General features: G+C 37.6%; 1 protein-coding gene across 1 annotated transcript; it reads right to left on the reverse strand.

The window, feature by feature from the left end:
• Positions 1-19,436: 19,436 nt before the first annotated feature.
• Positions 19,437-21,455, reverse strand: LOC132226755 (F-box only protein 31-like). Its single transcript, XM_059681212.1, is given in 2 exon segments — positions 19,437-21,256; positions 21,258-21,455. Coding segments are annotated over 2 exon segments (1,503 nt in total). The 3' UTR covers positions 19,437-19,951.
• Between the last annotated feature and the right edge of the window lie 3,897 nt (positions 21,456-25,352).

Below are 25,352 nucleotides of genomic sequence, written 5' to 3' on the forward strand. Positions count from 1 at the left end.
GCACAGGAGTGGGTCTTGGCCCATACTCTGCGCCTCCACCTGGCCCCTCCCGTCGTGGCCCCTGGTCCCCTGTCTGCCGGAAGCCCTACTCCTGCCACGGCCGCTCCCATGCGCTGACAGTGCTGGCCCCACTCGTACCAGCTGATGGCACAGAGCAATCGAGGCTGGCACCAGCAGAGGATGTGAACAGTGGCTACCAGCCCCAATCACCCTTTGGGAGCAGGGTGAGGTGGAGAAGGCCTTAGCAGTGGCAGCCAGTGCGAGCAGGGCCAGCGCTGGCAGCAGGTGCAAGCTCTTGGTGGGACTGCAGCATGCAGGAGCAAAGAATTTTCAGTAATCAATAGAGGCTTGCCCCAATGACAGCGACTGGCACCCCACCTTGGTCTGGCGCCCCTGCTCACCTGCTCCACCATCCTGCTGCAGCTGATGCCCACCATGTTCCAGGCTCTGCCACCTGGTGGTCAGCACATAATGACCGGTTGTTCAGTTGTTCGGTTGTTCCACTGTCCGGTCTATTTGCATATTAGGATTTTATATATATATAGACTATAGGCACAGTGCACGAAATTTGTGCACTCGGTGGGGGTGGTCCCCACAGCCTAGCCTGCACCCTCTCTCAGTCCGGGAGCCATTGGGGGATGTCCAACTGATGGCTTAGGCCTGTTAACCATATGTGTGAATTTTCATATGTGGCTATACATGCATGTTTATATGTGCACACATGAACTTACATGTATTTATAAATATGCATATATGTAAACTTTCAAATGTAATAAAACTATAGACTAGAATTTTTTATTATCACATATTTTTCTACATTCTTTGTAAAAATATATGGGTATTCGAATTATTTTGTTCAAATTACCCAGTTAGTAAGTAGTAAAGTAAGGTTATAAAATTAGGCAATCTGCTTTTTTGAAAAGCAGTGGTGATTTGGCTGTAGAGACTTAAATGTTTGAGTTTTATCTGCCATTTTGCTTTATTTTTTCATTTTCTTTCTATTGTGTTTTGCTTTGTTTTATGAAATACTTATGAACTCTAGTTTGCATAACTTTTTCAATTATTTCGAGATTATACTATATTTTTGTTTATTTATTTATTTGAATTTTATTTCTTTATTTTAGAGAGAGAGCAGAAAAAAACATCAATTTGCTCTTTCACCCATTCACACCTTCCTTGGTTGACTCCTGTTATTTCCTCCAACCAGGGATCTAACCCATAACCCTGGCATATTGGGATGACACTGTAACCAACTGAGCTACCTGGCCAGGGGAAAATGATATTTAATTTTTAGTTATTATTGATGTATTTTTAAATTTTATATTTCTTCCTATTATGATTATGATTACCAATATCATAACTGAATCCATCTATTTGGACTTAACATTTATAAAACAAATGACATAATTTTTAGGTAATTCTTTATATTCCCTGGTAATAAACTTAATCTTATTTATGACAACAATTTCTTATAATACCTATATATTATACCTGAATAATCTTTTGAAATATAATATCCAAATTATTTGGAAGTTTAATTTATTATGTTCTTTGTATTAACACATTAGACCTTTATGATGTTATATCTAAAAGAAGAAATCCTTAAACTTGACTTCAGGTTTATTCACTTATAAGTGATATATATATATATATATATATATATATATATATATATATATATATATATATAATTAATATTATATAGTATTGTTTCATATATATGCACTTATATTTGTATATGTATATTTGTACTTATATTTAAAATTTGAGACTAGATATTTGAGCATGCATTTTGGTTTTCTTTAACATGAATAATATAAACCGATTCAATAGAAATTAGAGATTAACAATTTTTTACCTCAAAATCTGTTTAAGTAGTATTGTGTTGTTTTATGTTTTAGTGAATTTTGAGGCAAATCTGTTTTTTACTTGTTCATAAATCTTTTATATGTTTGCTATCAAATTATTAGGATTTTGATCTCATAATTTAAAAATCATCTCTTTTATAATATGCTTATTTTATACTAATTTTCAATGATTTTGAGATTTTCTTTTATCATTGAGCTCTGTCTCAATTGCACTTATTCTTTATTCCACCTTAATGAAATATATAATTCTTATTTGGATGTTTATATTATCTCCTCTCTATATATAATACCATATATCTTTTTAGGTGAATCACCCAGTTCATAAAGAATATTTTGCTATGTCCACATATTTGCCGGTAGCAGTGTTCCTAAATGTTATACCACTACCTAACAAGCATTTCCCACAATCCAATTTATAATAAGATTTTTGCCAGCTTCGTGTAAGCTTTCAACTTCAATATTCCAAAGTACACAATTCCACTAACAGTCTGTTTAAGGGAATGTAAGCCATCACTACTGTTAATGTAGGAAGCTAGTTAGGAACTAACAAAAGAGGAGGGAGAAAACTGGCTGAGCTTAATTAAGTCGGGAAATGACAGCTTCCCAGATACTCTGGGCGACAGCCACATTGTTCTGCAAGGAAAATTAATGTCCCTTTCTTCCTCGGGAGGACGGACTGGCTTTCCAATCATCCCAGAAACTACTGGTCTTGGCCTGGCTTGGGGCGGGGGGAGGGGTGAAAGAGGGTGATAAACAGTAAGGAAGAAATTCATTGCCAGGTATACGTGAAGTAGAAACCAAGATGGCTCCAGGGGGAAGTTCTTCTACTAAGCAGATGCCAGTAGAAGCCAAATGGTGAAGCAGAACTATGAGGCATGTGCAGTAGGAATACACATGGTGACCATAATGGAAAGTCTTGCCTGGGGGAATCTGGGTAAAGGATTGGATAGAACAGGATAAGGTCCCCAAACATCAAAAGATCCAGGAAAGTAATTGGCTAGGAGGAGGACCCTTGCACAACCCCAGGAAAACCTAGGCAAGGGACTGAACAGTTTGAAAGACAGCCTGCTTGCTTCCAAAACCAAGAAAATAAGTAGAGGATTAGCAAGGACCTGGGGCAGCTGCTACTTGAGCCCACCCACCCTCTACATCTCTGAGGATGTATTATTTCTTTTCACCCAAATATATCTTAGCACTATATTTAAAAGTTTCCCATGCACGAGTCCCTAAAATTATTTTCTTGCTACTTTTCAAGATCCCATTTATTTCGGAAACAGCTTTCCACACCCCAACTCACTACCTTGTCTCAAAACCACTCTCATGTTTTAGGCAGTTTCATGATAATAAAATCTGTATTTGTTGTCTATTGACGCACCATAGCTTTTAACAATAAATACATATTATCTCACAGTTTCTGGGGGTCAAGGATACAGAAGTTACTTTGTTGGGTGTCTCTGACTCAAGGATCACCATAAAGTAGAAGTTCAGCTGTCAACTACAGCTGGAGGTTTACCTGAAAGTTTGATGGAGAGGGACAGACATCTAGGCTTATTTACACAGACATTGGTAGGCTTTGCTCCTTTGCCAGGTGCTTCTCTTTTCAGTGCTACTTCCCAATTAGGTAGCTAGTATCCCTCAGGATGAACACAAGAGAGACTGAAAGAGAACACATAACAAAACTTCAGCCTTCTATAACCTCACCTTAGTAACATCCCATTGCTTCTGTCATATCATATTCATTAGAAGCAAATCCTTAAACCCAGACTGTACTCAAGGGGACAGGATTACATAAGTTGTGAATGCAATGGAGGTTGATATTTTAAAAATTGCCTATGACAAAAAAGGAATTTCTCATTGTATAGATATTTGTTTTCTACATCATGGGTCAGTGAAAGAGAATATTCTTCTACCTGTTATTTATATACAAAAATACGTTATTTTCTAGTTATCCACGAGGGAATATACTCTTAATTATTTTTCAGTTCTAAAATATAGATAATATACAATATGAAGAAATTCATCAAAGATTTTGACATTGTGAAGCTTCACAATTTCAGAATAAATTTTACATAACTTATGTGTATTTGTTAGTATGTTATAGAGAAAGCAGGTAGAGTTTACATTAGTGATGACTAGCCAAATTCTGTTTTAGAGGAGGCCTACTGTATGCTGGAAAAGAAAATAAAGGGGAAATACATAGATTAATTATTAATTATATTCTATTTGTTTGAAGTATTTAAACCATTTCTACCATTATGGGTTCAATTGTGTAAATACAGTATTTATTAAGTAGTAAAATACATTTCCATGAAGTTATAATAGAATTTATTTAAAACATCACTGTCATTAAAAATCTATTGTTGATTTCTTAGGTGGTAGCCACTTTACTTGTCTTGATGTCATGTGCTAATTTAATGAACAAGCTAATATTTTTTTGTCATGAGACTTCTGGTAAAATATATAAATAATATCACTTTGTCAAATATTTTGATACCTTTTAAATATATAGCTTGAGGTTGACAAGGTCATTGATTACTGCTATCTGGGTGTGACCCTCCTGTGCACATTCTACAATTTATCAAGCATGTTGATGAGAATACCATGTGAGATGGTGCCAAAAGGTCTTAGTAAAATACGGATTTCTTAGGGTTTTTTCTTTCTTCTTATCTAAGAAGCCTGTCATCCTGTCATCTTGCATGAGCAATGCTTTCAAGTTGAATGGATTTAAGATAGGAAGAACAAATCTGCCGCCAGTACCCATACTTTATAAAAGCTTGACTAATGCTTAATGCTGAATGTAGTGGAAGGATTGCTGACATGAACTATTTTCACCTTGTAGGATTTAATTCTTCTTCTTACTTTTTCCCCCCCTGTCCTTAGTGGAGATTAAGAATGAAATCTTCACCTCAGCACACAAAATTTACAGTTCCTTAAGCAAAAGGTGCTGACCATAAATTCTTTCCTCATTACTCTTTCGTTTCCAATATCCTGGTCACTTACATCTATTGAATGCATTAGGCTTTCAGTATGATGCATATTGGTGTTCTTGTTTGACAGCTAGAGCTGACATATGAGGACATTCTGGAGACCATTCAAGGGCTGATGCCCTTGTGTGAGGCTGAGAGGTAGATGACTTTCAGGGTGTGGAAACTGGTTTATATTTCTATTGGAGACCAAGGAAATAATCAGTACCCTAGCTTTGTAAATATGCCAGTTTCTACCATTGTAATATACAAGCCACTAATAACACAGACTGGTTATTCAACAGGATATCTAACATCTAAAAAATAAAATAATGTTCCAAGCTTTTGATTCTCCCATCTGTATACACATAGAATCACTTACCAAATAAGACAGAGAGACTCTGCATTGCTAAAAATCTGATCGGAAAATGTATCTAAGAATAATATTGGCAACACACAGTTATATATAGTCTACAGACACTATTAGAAAAAATAGATATATTCCTTAACTAAAATGCCTTATTTAATATATCATTCAATTTTTTTAATTATTATTTCATGGATGGTTTATTTTGCTAGCTTTTTTATAGCTTTATCATATCTCAATAATCCTTGTCTTAATAGCATGCCTAGTTAATATGTTTACTGAATCAGTACACCCATTTATATTTCTTAGCTTATAACATTATTAGATCTATTTTGAACATTCTCTTCTCCTTTTACATTATTATTTTTTTAACAAAATTTCTTATTCTAGTTGCAATTATTTCAAATTAATTACTGTTCTTAACTATCTACATTCACATGTACTTATACAAATAGCACATGATTCTTTATAATTTTCCACATTACTGGGAAAATAACTATCCATAGCCTATATACTGCAGAGGAAAGATTGTAAGCTATTGTACATATAGTATGAGTAATAATTTGTTTTTTATATAGTTATATTAAAATAATGAGTGGGTTTCATAATTTATTTGCCCAATTTCTTCTCTAAAAATAAATGTGTAAATAGAAGATATATTCAAAATTATTAATAATGGTTCTAAAGAGATGTTTAAGAGTGGTTTATAAGTAAATGAAACAAAGGTTATATAATTAAAAGTAGATAACTTGCCAACAAGTTTGTTTGTTTCAAAAAAAGCTATTCTACTAATATTAATAGAAGTTAGCATAGATGTTATTTTATTATAAATATTAGTTATGAGTCACACAATATGCTACTAAATTAAATTTTATATTTAATCAAATTTAAACAAGAATTAAAATGCCCCAAATTCCCTGGAAACTTTGGATTTAGAGATAGGAAACGGTATCTAACAGTATAAATTATAACTATTACGTATTTTAAAAGGTGTATTCAATAAAAATGTTGTTCAGCTATAAAAGGCTAGTAATTAAATAAATTATGGAGCTACATCAACTGAGGTTCTAGTTTAGTATGAAAAATCAACTTCAATTAAAGCAAAACAGAGCATTTTAAATCAAATAGGAGAAACAAGTCAAAAATGATAAATTTCATCACATTTCAGTGACTTTTAACTCTTTCAGGAGGACCTAGGATTTGGGTCTCAAGTTTAACTTCCATGAACCTGTAAGAGTTCAGATTGCATACTGGTTGAGGTCTTCCTGGTGGTGAAAATTTTCAAATATGGTGCTTGAAATAATGGGAACAGTCAAGAACTCTTGTTTTTGGTTCTTATTTGAATAGATGTGGCTTCACTACTATCAAGAAAGGAAAAGCCAACAAAGTCATCTCTCTGCTTTTTCCTGATAAAATTTTTGAATAAGTGTTTGCAAAGGAAATGTCTACTTTTCTCAGTAGAATCCATTGTCTGATATTGATAATAATAAATGGGTAATATGCAAATAGACCAAACATCCGAACAGCAGAATGACGGTTCGACGACCTTCCAGATGACCTTCCAGATGACCTTCTGGACAAAGCTGGGGCTGCTAGGGCCAAGCCCCTTGCATAAATTTTGTGCATTGGGCCTCTGGTCTATACTGATGAACAAAATAAAACTAAGCTTTTCTAAAGCACTATTCACCTTGAAATGGTTTATAAAATATAGGATTATACACCCAGACTACTAGGTTTATAAAAACCTGAATCTAAAAGTTTTTTTAACGATAAAGTAAAGCTGACATACAGATTGTTAACATATTCTAAATGGTTTTTATTAGAGCACATTATTAAGTAAATAAAAACATGATATGCACTTGGAATTTATAAGCTGACAGAGGAAAGAGTGAGTGGAAGGGGTGGGGAGAGAGAAAAAGAAAATCCATGTGAGAAAGACACATTGAATGGTTGCCTCTAGGATGCACTCTGGGACCACAGAATGAACCTGCAACCTAGGCATGTGTCCTATCCTGGGAATCATACCTGAGACCCTGTAAGTGTAAGGGCTGGCACTCTAACCACTGAACTCACTGGCCAGGGCTGAAAGAATTATTCTTATAACTTGTCTAAGTTATGAATACTGGGAATAAATACTCTGTGGGAAAGGTATTTTTCAAAATTGTTTCTCTATCATAGTCTATTGCTTAGTGATATTAATAAATTACTTATTCTAAATAAACTAATACATATATTCAGACATCCAGAACATTAAATATTCATATCATAGTGGACACAATGATGTATTAAAACATGATTTTTTGTTACAAAATGGTTTAATCTCTCACACATCATAGTGAATCTAACTAAAAAACTATTTATAGGCCCTGGCCAGATAGTTAAATTGGTTATAGCACTGTCACAATATGCCAATGTTTTGGGTTCAATCCCAGGTCAGGACACATGCAAGAATCAACCAATGAATTCATAAATAAGTGGAACAACAAGTTGATGTCTCTCTATCTCTCTTTCTTACTTCTCTAAAATCAATAAATTAAAAATATCCTTATAGAATGCAATAGCAGTAAACAACAAAGCCATGCAATTGTCATTGACTAACATGATTTTTTACTCAACTATTTCTTTTTTCAGAAAAAAAAAACTATTAGTAGAAAGAAATGCAATGAATTATTGTTTTAATTAAGACATAGGAAATACAATTATTTGGATATTACACAGTAATTTTATAAAATGTTCAAATAATATAGAAAAATTATATTTCTAGTCTTCTTGTAAATAAATAACAAAATACATTTCAACAATGAACTACTTGCTTAAGAATAGCAATATCAATATAACAAAACTTATTATCAGCCAATGGTTGTTTTCAACAAAAATAGTTTGTTACCTGGTACCTGCAGAAAAGTAACCAAACACATTGCCTGAAAGTACAATAATTTCTGAATTACATCTGCTATGAAAAACTGCCATCATTCTACTCTGGAAGGAATGCTGCGGATGGTATGTAACTATTCACTGGTGACATTTAAAATATTTAATATTGAAACATGGGGTTTGAGGTGCAGACCTCTTCTCATGGGTCCTTGTCCTCAAGACGTTTGAAGAATAAACTCACAGACAAAAAGACTTCTTCAATTAAAAAAAAAAAAATGTAGAAGTTTGTTGGAAGCAAATAACAAACTCCAACTGGGCATGGGGTTCCACAAAGGGGATCCTCTGTGGAAGGACCCCCAAATGGAAAAAGCCTGCTCTTTTTCTCTCTCTAATGTGAAAATCAATCTAAGAAAATATGTCTCATGTCCCTTTGTTTCCAGTTTATATATGCTGCAGTTCTTTGTCTGACTCTGATCCTTTCTAATTGGACCCTTCCTTGATTTAGGACCCCTGTGCTTTCCTCACTGGTCATTCTGCTACATGGTATCAATTTCAAAGCTCAAAGCCCACATGGTGCCCCCTTCTTTCTCTCCCCTTATCTTGCCACATTCCTCATTTTGGCATCTCCAAGTCCCCATCTATGCATTCATTTCCCAAGGACCCTCTCTCAGTTGTCCTTGCCGGACATTATTTATTACACTTATGGCTCTCCCAGCTGCTCAGGTCAGGGCTGCTTTTAACTGTGCAAGCCGGAAATTCCGCCATCATTCTTGGACCCCCTCCCCCTTCTATCTTAAGCTAGTTAGTTATCCCTTATCAATATGCCATACAGAAATTTCCCCAAACAATTAGGACAAGGCCATAGTGCTAAATCAAATAAGTTCCTGGGTCCTGAGGAATCATGGGTAAGAACTCAGAGTCAGGGGAAAGTGGAGGTTTTTTTCAACTCAAGGCAAATGATATTTTCACTACGTATTTTGAGAACAGGAATAGTCAATGAAAACCCCGCTTGAATATTAAATGTGAAAAATTGAAATAAAGAAAGAAATAATTTTATCATGAAATTTATTTATATTGATGTATCTACATATCTAGATCTCAGGTGTAAAGGCACATTTTCATTCAAGTAAAAGTCTGAAAATTTTTCTATTAAAATAAATTTTAGACACATAAAAGTATACGAGAGAGTACAATTTTTAAGTGTTTTAAATAATGTACACAGTAAAATAAACTTCATTTTTTGAAATTGTTCAAGGGTCAACTATAGTTTCACTGATCTAAAAATGTTTTTCTTCTATTCAACCCTCTTCCTCTCCTCACAAATCAATGACATTTGTTAATATATATATTTTTACCATTACTATAGTTTTGCCTTTTCTAGAATGTCATATACTTGTAATTATAACATGTATTCACTTCAGATTGGCTTGTTTCACACAACAGTATGAATGTAAGATCCATCCATATTTTTAAATAGGTAGATAGCTTATTTATTTTTATTGCCTAATATAAATATATTTTAAGATCATCTACTGTTCGGATATGCCAGTTTATTTATTTTTATGAAGACCTTATGTTGTTTCCAATTTGGTCTATATTAAGTTACTATAGGCATTCAAACACAGGTGTTGTGCGGATAGAACTTTTAAATTCACTTGGAGAAATACCTAAAAGTGTGATTGTCAGATCATATGGTAAGACTATGTTTAGCTTTGTCAGGACTGTCAAACTGTCTTCCAAAGTGTTTGAAGTCTATAGTCCTACTAGCAATTAATGAGAGTACCTATTGCTTCATACAGTCTCCCAAAATTATATTCTCAGAGTGTTTTTTTTTTGTTTTGTTCTTGTTTTATAATTTTAGCCATCCTAATCTGTAGACCTAATCTGTTGTTGTATCTCATTGTTATTTTAGTTCGCAATATCTAAACACAAAAGATGCCAAGCACCTTTTCCTGTTTTTGTTTGCCAACTGTTTAGCTGATTTGGTAAGGTGTCTGTACAGATCTCTTGCACATTTTAAAATTTAACTGTTGGCTATTTTATTCTTGTTTTATAGAGTTCTTTGTCCTTTAAGAGTCCTTTATCACATAAGGGACAAAAAAAAAATCTCCCTAAACAATGCGTGTAAACATCTTATATAGTCATGTATATAGGGAAATATATTTTTCAAAGAGGCATAGATGACATTTCAGAGTAAATAAATCTTAAGCTGAAAATGAAGAATGAAAGTGAGGTGTGAAATGAGGGTGAGGTCTGGGCATGACAACATGGGCAGAATCACTCAGGCATCAAGGAACATGGGATATTAGAGGTACTAATAAAAATTTTTGTGTTTATTTTATTTTTAATTGTTTTTTTGGATCAAAGTCACCTTATCCCAGTGCTTGTATCCAGAGAACCCTTATTTTGCTTACTAATGGTCCCAAAGCACAAAAGTAGTGATGCTGGCAATCCGGACATGCCAAAGAGAAGCCATAAAGTGCTTCCTGTAAGTGAACAGGTGAAAGTTCTCAAATTAAGGGGGAAAAAATTATATGCTGAGGATGCTAAAATCTACAGTAAGAACAAATCTTCTATCTGTGAAATTGTGAAGGAAAATAAAACTTGTGCCAGTTTTGCATAGCACCTCAACCCAGTTTCATCACATAGCATTGTGTCATCTCATGTCATCACAGGAGGGGTGAGTACAGATCAAAAATATATTTTGAGAGAGAGACCACATTCATAGAATGATGTGACAAATAAGCATGCATGGTTTTATAAGAGTCAGGTTTTTCTGTGGATTTCATTTACTACGTTAGAAGCAATTTATGGGGGATCGATATGATCATTTATTTTTCTGTAAAATAAATTTACTATTTTTAGTTTTAACCCTTTAAATAAAGTATGGATGCAGGAAGATTAGTTACAAAATTATTGCAGTTTCCCAAGACATGACAGTAGCTTGGACTAGGTTATTGTAAGAATTTAAAATTAGTTAGACAAATCTATATGTTGTCTGTATGATAGAAGAATTTTTTCTTCAGTTAGGGCTGAAAAAACTCTGGTGGCTAATCTTGGAGTTCATTGTTAAGTGGGAATATTGAAGAAGCATCAAAAGCTGTGGTAGGTAATGAGTTATGTCATGGAGGCAGGGGTATGTTAGAATATAATATGACGGATTCCAAGAAGGGGTGTCTCAAGAAGGGGACATAGCCAATCATGTCTGTGCTGCTTGATAGGCACATAGAATAATTTTTCCAAAGGCTACATTCAGAAATGTTTTCTGTGCTGTAAATCACGTCAAGAGGGGTCTGAGTGTTGACAGTATTGAACAGCAGGTGCTCAACAACTGTGCTTAGTAGCTTATCTTGCTTTGAAATAAACATTAAAAATTGGAGAGGGACAGCTGAGGTTGTATTTTGCACTTTTATTTTTCATTATTGAGAATTTCCCCAATTGAATTCTGAATTCCTTCAAAAGCTGCAAAGTTGGGCTATTTCTAAGAAAGTCATACAGAGCAGAGAGACTCAAAAATTAAGGCATGTTTTTCGTTGTTTCTTCAATTTGTCTTTAATGTTGAAAGTATAACAGGTGTCCCCTGTTTTTCCCCATTGATGCACCCACCCCATTCCCATCCCACCCCAGGCTTTCACCACACTATTGTCTCTGTCCACGGGCTATGCATATTTGCATATAAATTATTTGGTTATTTTCTGCCCGTCTCCCCTCCTCCCTACCCTCTGAGATCTGTCGGTGTACTCCATGCATCCATGCCTCTGTACCTATTTTGTTCATCAATTTATTTTGTTCATTAGATTCCACATATAAGTGAGATCATATCATACTTGTCTTTCTCTGACTGGCTTATTTTGCTTAGCATCATACTCTCTAGGTCCCTCCTGACGGTCACATGGAAAGGAAGCTCCAGACACTGGCCTGCTCCTGGAACCCCAACTACACCTTTGCCAGCACTGGCTTCTCCCAATAAACATTGGTTCCATTCATCATTTTTGTCTGTGACTTTATTTTTTTATTTCATGAGACAATAACTCGGACTGAAACAACGCCCCGCATTTTGGTTTCAATATAACTCTGGATAAGTCAGGCTTGAAATATATCAATACAAATTACATTCTTCAGAGTGATGTCCTGCTTCGTTTGTCACTCTTATTTCCCAAGTCTCCATAGTGCATAAAATACCATTAAGGTATATTGAGCACAGAATGTCAGGACCTGTCAACATTCATGCAAAACTCAAAAGAAAATGCTGAAAGAGAAAAAGAGTATTAGAATATTACCAAGTAACCTAATGGGATGCTGCATATGCTTGGAAAATGTTGTTAAACACTGTTATATTACTATATTGGATTTCTCTATGAATTAGTAAAAACACCTTCTAGATGTATGAGCAGATTAATGAGAAAAAGGCATCCTATTTGGCAAGTGAGCTGGGTTGTTGAGCCGTTGCAGTGGCATGGTAGTTAGACTTTTCAAAACTGCCTCTAATATTACAGAATTTGTAGAACTGTGAAGTACTAACTGTGGCAAAACTGTTCTTATTGTAAATTTATCTGCAGTTTTCTTCAGTTAATCAACTAATTTGACTCACCAAGAGCAAAATTTGCAATTGGATAGTTAAGAGTTTTTTAGAGTTGTTATGTTTATTCTAATGGAGTAGAATGATGATATAAAATGTCAACCACTTAGCAAAATTCAACTGAATTAATAATCATATTTGCCTTGTACTATGAAAACTTCAGTTTACCATCAAAATATAAAAAGTATTTTAATGGAATGATAGAAATTATTTGAATTTAAAATTTCTATTGATAAATATGTTTTATAACTATTAAACTCTTTAAAACTATGATTTCAAATTATGCATTAAATCAATAAATTTTTAAATTAGGAATATTTTCAAATTTTATGGAAAATAAATTTAAATGAATATTTAACCTGAAAGAACAAACTAAATTAACATCACCAGAAATTATTTTGCTATAGTTTGTAAATATTTGAATATGTGTAAGTGGTCAGTTGTGTGTTTTTTTAAAGTTTGAGACAAAATTTCCCCTTTATAATTGCAATGAAAACACCAGGCAAAAATGAATATTTGGCATATAATGAAATGTTTATTTTCTTACATTCAATTAATTGAATTAATAAAATAAAATCACTTTGGAGTATATATATATATATATATATATATATATATAATCACCTGCATTTAGTTTTCCAAATATTAATTCATGGATATTTTAAACTTATCAATTCAACCAACATGTCTATATCAAATACTAGAAGTTATACTTTTTCTACTTTAATAATATCTTTTATGAATATGAATGATCATCTGGAATGTGTGTGTACATGTTATTTTTTTCCTTTGAAGACACAACCTAGATTGATTCAGCTGAACCTTGGAAAAAAGCATATTTCTCCACAGGATATCAGGGGAACATTACTAGCCCATTATTCCATATTCTCCAGGATGCTTCATGTGATTCCTGCTAATGTTGAAAAATAATTTGCATTATATACTTGTAATGCATAAGACCTAAGGTGATCATTCTACCCCTATACATTTCATCATGAAAGTTTAAAACAGTGTGGAGGTTGAAAATGTCTCATGTGATAAGCTAGATAAACTTTATTAATAATAATAATAACTAACAATTTTAGAATCAAGCTAGGCTGATGTGGGCTTGATAGACCTCCAATTTTCCCTTGAAACTTTCTCCTTAGTCTAGTTTAGTATTGAGAGGATTTCAGAGATAGGAAAGGCAGTTTTAGGGAAAAGGTGGGGGGGGGGGGCGGGAAGGGGGGGAGTGTTCTTGGGAAAGGGATGCACACATGATGGGCAGAGACACTCCAAGCAACCGGATTGTTTACAAGAATGTTAAAAGATACCGGGAAGAAGCAGAGGGGGGCACCAGGTGAGCTTTGAAACTGAAACTGATACCATGCAGGGAAAAGAAGGAAAGTGGCCAAGTAGGAAAAAGACAGGGGACATAAAAATAAGGAAAGGTCCGATTAGTAAGTGAGATGAACAGATAAAGAAACTATGAGCATTTATAAACCCATAGACAAAGAGACTCACTGGACTAGGTTTTTCCCATTTGGGGGGAGATCAAATTTTCCCCAAAGGGGAATCCCTCCCCAGGGGGGAGTTTGTATATGCTTGCAATAAACTTCCATGCTTTTGCTTAAAACTTTCTAGTCAGTGAATTTTATCCTTTAAACTTCATAGGACAAAATGAGAGTTCCAGCTTGCCATTCAGGGTATCAGAATATTTGTCAAAACAGTGAACAGAGTTCTTACTGTTGTTAAACTAAAAGATAATCAGAGAAAATCATATTTGATTGTTGTTGTTTTTTGAGGGTCAAGGTATACTTTTTAAGACTCAACATATCTAGCACCTCCTTTTCAAGGATTATATTCAGTATGTTCTTTGATAGCATAAATTACACTTGGGAGCTGCTAGGGACTTCAATTTTTTTGCCTCCTTGTAGAGGAAGAACAATGTTTCTCTCATTGCTGGCTAAGTGATTGGCAGATTATTTGTGCTATGGCCTGGGCTCTTATTTGCCAGGTGTGAGAAATCTCAGACTTACAGTCAATTGGGAAAGGTGAGAAACTGTAGATGAGATATCCATAAAATATATTTGAGCAGTGAGGCTAAAAAGTCATGCTATGGAGTTTAGGAAGAGACATTTGAATATTTTTGCTCCAGTAATTTTATAATTTGTTGCATAATTTTAAATGAAAGGACTGACAGAGATAGATATATATTCACTTTTTCCATATACTCAACTTACTAAAAACTTTGATGATTCAACAAAGCTAAAAAGTAAAATCTAGTGACATTTTAGACTACTTTAATTAAATTATAATTTTGAGAACAGAGAAATTAGTCTAATAATTCTCTGTTTAAAATAGATATGTATTCTCTTCAATTCTCAGTGTAACAATTCTAAAATATAGTGTATATCTAAAAAATTTCAACAAGAATTTTGATATATTTATAAATTGACAAATCATGAATAATGAAGAAAAATCACATATCTCATGGGATAAGAGAAATATAGAATAGAGGAAAAGACATACTGAAAACTCCACTCATAGAAAAGCAGTCATGTAGATAAAATAGAAGGCAGACAAGAACAAAACAGTAATATCTATATCTATCTATATCTACATATTAAAGGTAGAGGTTCGGTGCATAAAATTCATGCATGAGTGTGGTCCCTAGGCCTGGCTGGCTATCAAAGCACAAGCGTGGCAGGGCAGGTCCCAGACCTCTGGACCCTGGGAAATCCCTGGGTGTCCAGGCCCCTGTGTGTGCCCCATCTGCCTGAGTACAGCAGAGATGCAGTGAGTGTGGCCAGACTCCCAGTCAAGGGGACAATTTGCATATTAGGCTTTTATTATATAGGATATCCATCCACAGACTTGGTAAAGTATATTACTAATTTCTTAAATGTTATCCTAATAGGATTCCTGCCTTGAAGAAGTCGGGTTTAATTTTTTGTTGCTTCTATTTCAGCTCCAACCTCCCTGATTCAGAAATAGAGGCTGTGAAGAAAACTGGTCTTCTCTAATTCCAACAGCACACATTGAAGTCTGTTGAGTACAGATGCAAGTGATTTCACTCCAATATCCAATATCATGTCCCATTGTTATTGTAAGCCTCTTTAGAAAAGAAACCATAAAGCCTACAATTATATTTGAATGGCACTTGATTTAAATAAGGACTGCATTATTGCTTTCTTATGCTTCCTTGAATATGTCAAGATCATTTGCATTAGGCCTTTGCATTGCTCTTCTCTCTGCCTGGAATGCTTGATCTTTTCTAATTCATGTTTGGCTCTTTCTCAGAAGCCTCTCTAACCTTTACCACTACCCATTAAATTGTATAATTTTTTGTTCTATTTTATTCACATATAGCCATCTGAAATATTTTCTTAATTTGCTTACTTGTGTTTTATACATCTTCAAGGTCTGGATGCAAGGTCTACGAGAACAAGGAAGCTATATTGCTAATTCACTGATTTTTAAACCTGTAATAGTGCCCTGGAAGTGGGAAGTGCTCAAAATTGTTGGTTGGCAATGAACTCATATGAGTATATGCATAACTCAAGGACATAGACAATGGGTGGTGAAGGCCTGGGCGGGGGGGGGGGGGGAGGCAGGGGCAATGGGGGAGAAAAAGGGACATATATAATACTTTCAATCATAAAGATTTATTAAAAAAATTTTGGTTGCATGAAAAAAACTCGATATATATAACCATTAGCCTGCAACCAATTGCTAATAAAAGTGATTAAAGTAGAATATTTAGGTGATTCTAACATCATGTATAAACACTTCATGAAGTGGATAGTCTTTCAGAGAACTGAAAGGGTTAGCTAGCTAGCTTAATTAGGAAGGTTTATGGAATGAGGAGGGTCCATGGGAGAGGAATACATAGATAGAGACTTGAAGACGCCAGGATGCTTGTCTTACTTGTACAGAGGATAGAGAAATGCCACAGGCAGATAGAAATATTTCTGCCCTGAGCAATTAAAACAGCCATAAACCAAGGACAGACAGGAGTATCTCTGGCCTGAGCAATTAAAGTTACCATAATTCAGACCAACAGTAGCCCTGACCTGAGCAGCTGGGAGAGCTATAAGATAAGACATCTCTGCCAGCATAACTGGGAGAAAACCACAAGATAAATCAAAAGTGACTCCAACCTAAACAGGTAAGATGACCAAACAAGGAAAAGTGTGGATGTGGGGGTCATGGGAGCTGATTACAGGGCTAAGGTCCCACGGTAGAAAAGGAGGGTCCCCAGCCTATTTAATACCACGAGACAAAGAAAGCAGTGATCACCCTTCCTTGGGGCCTCTCTGTCCATCGAGGAGGGACAGAGTCTTAGGATTAGGAACTGAGAGGACACTTTTCTTAGGTGGCTCCTCTGCCCCTCAGCACCAAGAGGGACAGAGTTTAAGGCTTAGAATTTAGAATTAAGGTTTTAGACATATTGTTTGCTTGCAATAAACTTTCTGTAATTTTCACCTGCCATATTTTGTTTGGGGCTTCATTCTTGGAATCCATCTGGACAAGGACCTGGGGAAGAAATAACCCTGCTCAATAAAACAACCCTGAGTCAGTACTACATCATGGGTCAGAGGCAGAAAGTTTTTATTGGATAAAGAATACAAAACAATGAACAAAAATAGAAAATATCTGGTTGGCAGTGGCCACAGAGTCAGCCATGCTTAGTGTGAGAAGGCCCAGCATTATCTTTGTGTTTGGGAACTGCCTGCCTGAATATAATGCATTTCTAGTGGAGGTGAGCATTTACAGGGACACGGAAGTTATATAACTTTCAGTTTACTGATGTGGCACCCTGGGTAGGAGTAGCTCCAGGTTGGCCTTAGAAAGCTAGTTCAACACCAATACAGTCTATTTAGTAAAATTTATTTGAAGAGTAATTTTATTTACTTATTTAAAATATGTCTTTATTGACTTTAGAGAGGAAGGGAGCACGGTAGAGAGATAGAAACATTGATGAGAGAGAAACATTGATTGGCTGCCTCCTGCAGGCACCCTACCTGGGATCGAGCCCCCAACCCGGGCATGTACCCTGATTGGGAATCAAACTGGTGATCTCCTGTTTCATGGGTTGAAACAAAACTTGCCCAACTGTGCACATAAGTCTCTCTGGAAAGAAAGGTGATCTGTGCTACTAGCTCTCCTCCTGGGAAAAACCCCTTTCTAATGTAAATTTCTCTTACATAAGGGTAACTTCTATTTTTAGAGTTTCTCCTGCATTTGCTGTTTCTCAAAATAATCCTTATGTCAAAGAGGCATATTTGGGTGTGGTGTATTTTACTATCCTTGACAAGCAAAGAAGCAAGTAAGGAGGGCATATCAGACATGAATTAGGATGGAGGCATGAAGACACAAAATTTTACATGGAGAGTTTATGGATAGATTACAATTTGATTAGGGAATAATGATGGACCTACTAAATAATAATGAGGAATTGGCCAGACTGAAGTGTTTTGCTTAATAAATTAAAAAAATTTTAATTAAAAATAATCAACTGCTTATTAAATAGAAGGCTGATATTAACTATGTAATATCTTTGGGAATCATGCCTTAAAGATTACATATCAGTTGTTATACAACTCTGTGTCTATCTATCTATATTAATCTTCACAATAATATTGGATGTATCATCCTTAAATCCCAGTTTACTGTCATAAAGATTGAGAGCATTCCGTTCACATATGACAGCCCTGAAATTTTAAGTGAAGCTTATCTGCAACCAAAGTCATTGTAAATAAAATTTCAAGGCAAAGCCAATAAGGATTTCCATTATCTGTAATCAATAAATGAAACTGGGCAATTTTTATGTGAAATATGTTATTTATAAATGTACAAAACTATTAAACTTATTATGGTTTACTTTTAAAATCCTGTATTTACTTAGGGTTTTTTAATTAGTCAAATGTAGCCATATAAACATGAAGAAATGTTTTACCAAATAATAACTTTAAGTGTTCATTATATAAATAAACAAAGATAGACTATATTTTTCACATAAGGCAAATTTTTAATAATACCTTTATTCTGCAGGTCTATATAAATTATATTTTCTATACTTTAATTTATATATTACTTACAATTGATATTTTAAATTTTTGTTGGTAGGACATACTGTTGAACATAGGGGGAAGCAAATTTGCATTTTGTCTTAGACTTAAAGTAGTTGATAATCCATTAATTTTCTGAGAAGCACTATCTTAAATAGGGCAAAGCATACAATAGATTTTTGCATGTTTTGTGGCTTTTTGTCACTTTCTACTACTCAGACAATTTCAATTTAGTCACTATAATAACTTGCTAGGTCTGTCATAAGAAAATACCACAAACTGTGTAGCTTACATAACTGAAATTTATTTTTTCACAGTTCTGCTAGCTGGAAGTTGGAGATCACGATGTCAGCAGGATTGCTATCTTCTGAGACCTCTCTTTTTGGCTTGCAGATGACCACCTACTTGGTATGTCCTCACATGGTCTTTCCTCTCTGTGTACCCATGTCTGGTGTGTCTCACATGTTCTTAAAGGTACAAGACATATTGGATTAAGCCCCACAAAAGACCCCCTCATATTACCTCAATTACCTCTTTAAAGATCCTATCTCCAAATACTGTCACATTCTGAGATACTAGAGATTCCGATTTTAACATATACATTTCTTTTTTTTAATCTGAACAATAAAGATGTAATTAAAAAATACAATAAAATGTACAATTCAGTGGTTTTTATTATATTCAGAGTTGTACAATCTAACAATTACCACTATCTAATTTTAGGATCTTTCCTTTTTCTTTCTTTCTTTTTAAAAAGACATGCTCAGCCCTAGCTGGTTTGGCTCAATGGATAGAGCCTAGACCTGTGGATGGAAAGGTCTAAGGTAGCGGTTCTCAACCTGTGGGTCGAACGACCCTTTCACAGGGGTCACCTAAGACCATCGGAAAACACATATATAATTACGTATTGTTTTTGTGATTAATCACTATGCTTTAATTATGTTCAATTGGTAACAATGAAATTGGGGGTCGCCACAACATGAGGAACTGTATTAAAGGGTCGCGGCATTAGGAAGGTTGAGACCATTGGTCTAAGGTTTATTTCTACCTCAGTTGCTGACTCCTACCCAGCCTGGCCCTGGTCCGGGCTTGGGCAGGAGGCAACCAACTGATGTGTTTCTCTCACATCAATTATTTCTGTCTTTCCCTCTCTCCCCCACTCTCTCTAAACATCAATGGGAAAATACCCTCGGGTGAGGATTATAAAAACAAACAAAGGTGGGTAACCTGGTCAGAAGGTCAAATCTTCAAAGTGCATGCAAGCTGCTCCTCCCAGGGGGTCCGGACTGAGTGTTTTTGAGCATCTCCAGGAAGGCCTGCGGGGATGGCGCCTCCACATTCTGGAAGGTGTTCTGGACTCTGCCATACAGGAAGAAGTATTTCGCCTCCAGCCAGATGAACCCGACGTGGTTCTCATTGAACAGGATGAAGACTCCAGGTAAGTGCCTGGTATAGGAGAAGCCACGTAAGCCAACAGTAACAGTGTCCACGCCATAGAAACACATCCTGCAGGTCCGGGGGTAGTTCTGGTCTATTGAGCGCACGCCCACAGGCAGCACAAACGGGACCGGCTGCTCCTCCGAAGCTGCGGCCCCGGACTCCCCGGCGCTGGGCTGGGCAGGGCTCTGCCAGCCATGGCCCTGGCTGTCCTCAGTCCGGTCTTCTTGCTGCTGCTGCTGCTGCTCCCGGGTCACCTGCTCGTCCATCTCCCGGACCACGCGGGAGAGCTCGTTGAAGTTGCGGAAGAACTCGCCATCTGGCAGCTGGATGCGGCGCCTGAGGTGGATCTCTAACATCCCGCTGGAGTCTCCCGTGATATTGGTGACCCTGGCATACTTCCCATGGAAGCTGAGCATGGCAATCTTTAGGCTGAAGGTATCATAGTAGTATTGGAAGAGGCCTGGCCGGATGAGGTCGTCCGAGTGGCGAGGCGGGAGGTAGAGGCGGCGGTAGGTCAGGCAGTCATACCACTGTCTGTCCTCCTGCACCCGACCCCGCCCCCGTTCTCCCCTAAGCAGCGTTGGTGAATCCGTTCCGTGGTCTGTCCTCTTGCACTGGATGGTGAGCCTGTCCTTCTGAATCTGCATGTGGCCGCTGTGGGGCCTGCTGAGGAGGCCTGCTATGCACTCCACCGTGGCTGATTTCCGCTCCATCAGGCGAATTCGGAACGAGGGCTTGAAATGTATTGGGCCATGCACATGGGTGTTAAGGGAAGGCCTGTACGACCAACCAGTAATGCATAAGCCGTCCACCACGACATTCAGCAGTGTTCTACAGCTATAATTTAGCTGCCACAACCCCAAAATGTGTCTGTATGGGAACAGCTTCGCATAGACTTCTCGATAAGACATACTGATCATCTCCGGGTTCTGCAAATTTTCACGAATGCCAAACTCCTCGCGGCAGCGCCTTCTCCAGATGCTGTCAGTGTGCAGGATGTGGTGGAATTTGGTGCAGACCTGGGCCAGGCTGGGCAGGTCGCTGCCGGGAAGTGAGGCGAAGATCTCCACCAGCATCTCCACCGGAAAGTCCTGCAGAGCAGGGCAGGGGCGGCGGGGGCAGGGGCGGCATGGGGCTCAGGATTCCTCCACTCCCCGCACAGCACCGAGCTGCAGCGTCTGCCTCGACTTGCTTTTCTGCGGGGGACGGCTTGCCATTGGCTGCTGAGGTCTCAGCTGGGCTCTGGTGCTTCTGATGACACTTACAACCCCGTAAAGAGCCCACACTGCAGAGGCAAGCGCACTCCTCCATGCCTCCAAGTGTAATAGCCACTACAGCCTGGGCTGCTGCACCTCAGACAGGCTTTAAACTGGCTTGTGCCACCCAGGAGTTCAGTCATGCCCCCAGGGCCTGGCCACACCCCCTCAGAGAGGAGCCAATTGTAGGACTTTAAACCCATACCCATTAACAGTCTCCTCCCTTTCCCAGTGCCCCCTCCCTGTCCTCCCTCCCTAGCCCCAGGCAGTCACTAATCTGCTTTCTGTATGGATATGCCTCCAGGGATATGCCTATGGGGGGGGGGGGGCATTTCACATAAATGCAGTCATAATATCTGGTCTTTTGTGACTGGCTTCTTTCACTTAGCATAACATTTTAAAGTTTTATGTGTGCTATATTCTATACCACATTTTGTTTACCCATTCATCAGTTGATGAGTGTTTGGGTTGTTTCCGGTTTGAGGCTCTTAGGAATAACGCTGCTATGAACATTGTGTGCAAGTTTTTTGTGTGAACATGTTTCCATGTCTTTTGGGTATGTACCTAGAAGTGGAACTTCTGGGCCATCTGGTGACTCTCGTTTTCCAACGTGGCCCCGCTATTTTACACCAGCAATGTACGAGGGGTCCAATTTTTAAACATTCTCATGAATGTTTTTTGGTTTTTTTAAATATAGCGATCCTACTAAGTGTTGAGTGGTATTTTATTATAATTTAGAGCAGAGCTATTGACTGTAGGTTGACTTGACCTTGAACTCCGTAAGGGAAATCTACGCTCAGCCTTCACCCAGCCTCTGCCAAATCTCTCAGGCCCCTGGTAGGAATGGGCTCCTCCTACATGAGAGCAAGGATGGACTTGAGTTCTTCATTTTCAGTTGACCTCAGTTCTTCACTTTCAAGTGACTACCTTGCTAGTTCCTTGGGTGAATGGATGCCCTCAAAAAAAAGTTCACAGGATCTGCCCACTAAGAACATAATATTCCTATGGCCTGAGACTGGCCCTGCAAATTCAGATAGGCTTCCATTCTCATGTTAGAGAATGGAATAGTAGCTAGATTTTAAATATATTAAAATATATTTAAATATAGCAAGTATATTTACTATAGTAAATATATTTACTATATTATATAAATATATTTACTATATTATATTTATATTTATAAAAATATAAATATATTTACTATATTAAATAGCAGCTAGATTTCTTCTCTCCACTTTCCTGGATTCCTACCAGAGAAACACTCTGACCTTCGGAGGGTCCTCTTAGTGCCCTGGGCGGAATTTGATTTGCCTCTTGTCAGGAATTGGCATTTAGGGTGGTTTATTTGACAGAGGGGTGTAAATTCCATCTGCCACAGACACTGACTTCCATCATTTAAACACTAAAATATTCTCAATCCCTCCTTTGAAGAATAGCCCTATATTATTATTGGTATGTAACTGGGTAATGGGTGTAAGACGCTTCTTTTAGGATCCTGTATTGATGGACGGTCTCCAAGGGTACATGTGTGTCTGGTGGGTCAAGGAGAACCTAGGGATGTGAGTGCAGCTGGTGTATGGCGTTAGGAGGGCTTGATTGGCTAGTGAGGAGGTCCAATCATCTTTTCTCTCCCGGGATTGAGAGAGCCAGGGACACTGCTGCCCTAGGAAGAAATCTGTGTAGGAAGGTCAAAGGCAGGTCAATAGATCAAAGGAGAGGCAGAGGCTGCTGCTATGATTAGAGGGGGGGAAAAAATAGAATATTGGGGGATTAGTTATGGTTATGGGAAATATTAATTGTGCTCTGTTAACCACGATTGCCTTGTGTTGGTTCAAGAAAGGACATTCTGACCTGGCTAAGAGTTGTATGCCCCCGGGACCTGGGGGTCAATCTTGGACCAGGGAGTCAGCCTTGGAATGTGGTCCATTCTCCTTCACGAACAGCCTATTATCATGAAAAGATTAACAACCTTGTTGCCCAAACAATGGATTCCCACCCCAGCCTCCTACTTCTCCCTGCCTGTAATCCCTACTTCCCCATGTAATCTTTGTTTTACCACAGATAAGCAGCTGGCTTATAGGCGGCTGCAAAGCAGATTTTTGTGGATGACCTGCTGCTCTCCCATGCTGCTGGCAGTATAGGAATAAACACTCATATATGATTCAACCCTGTCTCTGCTGAAGGGGCTCAAGTAGTGACAGGCATCTCAGACCCTTTTATTGTCCCATTGCACTATCTCTGATCCTTTTCCCATGCTGTTCTATCTGTTTACACAGCTCTCCCACTCCACTCACCACCCAAATCTCTACCATTGTCCTGGGCCTCACCTACTAATGGCACATGATCTTGGTCAGGAAGCATCCTGTGAAGCCCCAGGACTTGCCAAGTGCCTCTCCCTGGTATTTACAAAGCACCTTGGGCTTAAGTGCCCATCAGTACATGAGTGGCTAAAACAGCTGTGGCACATTTATACCATGGAATACTGTGCAGCAGTAAAAAAGGATAATCTCTTACCCTTTGAGGTATCATGGAGGGACCTGGAGAGTATCAGTCTGAGTGAAATAAGCAGTCAGAGAAAGACAATTATCACATGATTTCACTCATATGTGGAATATAATTAACAAAATAAACTGATGAACAGAGAGGATCCAGAGACATGGAAGTATGGAACAGAGTGCAGAATCTCAGAGGGAAGGCAGGGGAGGTAAGCAACCAAAGACAATAAATAAATAAATAAATAAATATGCATAACCCATGGACATGGACAATTAGGTGGTGAAAGCCTGGTGGGGGGGGGGGGCAGGTTGGGGGCAGGCTGGAGGGGTTTAATTGGGGAGGCGGGGAAGCGGACATATGTAATACTTTTAACAATAAAAATATTTTTTAAAGGATTATAAAGGTTTGGGGGGGGAGCACTTTGGGCTTGCCTCCAGCATGATAGTTATCACATTCCAATGTTATATTTTTATTTATTAATTTTTCTTTCAGCATTTAAGCAATTTATTTCTCAAATTTAAGAGACAAATTTATTTCCTGTCCATTCTGTAACATTTAAACAGACAAAATGAGAATGGTATCATTTCTCATTTTTTTCTTAATTAAGTCTTTATTGTTCAGATTATTACAGTTGTTAATGTAAAAAACCATTGAAACTTGTAAAGAATTTTCGGTGAGTTTATTTGAGCCAAACTGTCGACATATGCCGGGAAGCAGAACCTCAACGAATTGAGATAATGCTCCGGAGAATGGCGGGGTTACACTTGTATTTATACATTTCAATCAAAGGAGGAACATAGGTGGGTTACATGAAATCCATTGGTGACAGATTAAGGAGGAGGGATAAAGCAAATCGGGGAAATGCCTGGGACTGGATAAAAAGTAAAATGATGGACACATACTTAGGTGGGTGCAGGAACAATTCACATGATGATGAAGGAATCTGTGGTATCTGTCCTGGGGCCCAGCACATTTGGCTGTGCCCCAGGGGCTCCAGATAAAGGGAAGTCACAAGTTACCCAGACATTTCAAGAGTATGTTATCATAGATGCAAAAAGACAGATAGGCTCAGTTAAGGTAAAGGTTGACCCTGTCGGTGAAGATACTGGCCCAGGACATAACTGCCCACCATAACTGCTTTTAGTTAAAGTTTAATTTCAGACCATCCTTTGTGGTTACTTTAGGTCTCCGAGTTTGCAAGACTGCCATGCAGACCTCTCCTGAGCTTGTCAGGTCAGCATGTGGCCCCTTTCGTCCACACAGTCGTTCCTCTTCCCCCTCACCCCATAGCTCCCCTCCACCCTGTTCCCTACCACCCTACCCCCTCAACCCACCCCCCCCCCCGACCTTCCTCATCCATAGGTGCACAACTTTTGTCCAGTATCTTCCCGCATCTCCCACACCCCTTTCCCCACCCCAATAGTCAGTCCACTCCCTTTCTATGCCCCTGATTCTA

This window comes from Myotis daubentonii, chromosome 2 (assembly GCF_963259705.1).
Source record: "Myotis daubentonii chromosome 2, mMyoDau2.1, whole genome shotgun sequence".
Lineage (NCBI taxonomy): Eukaryota > Metazoa > Chordata > Mammalia > Chiroptera > Vespertilionidae > Myotis > Myotis daubentonii.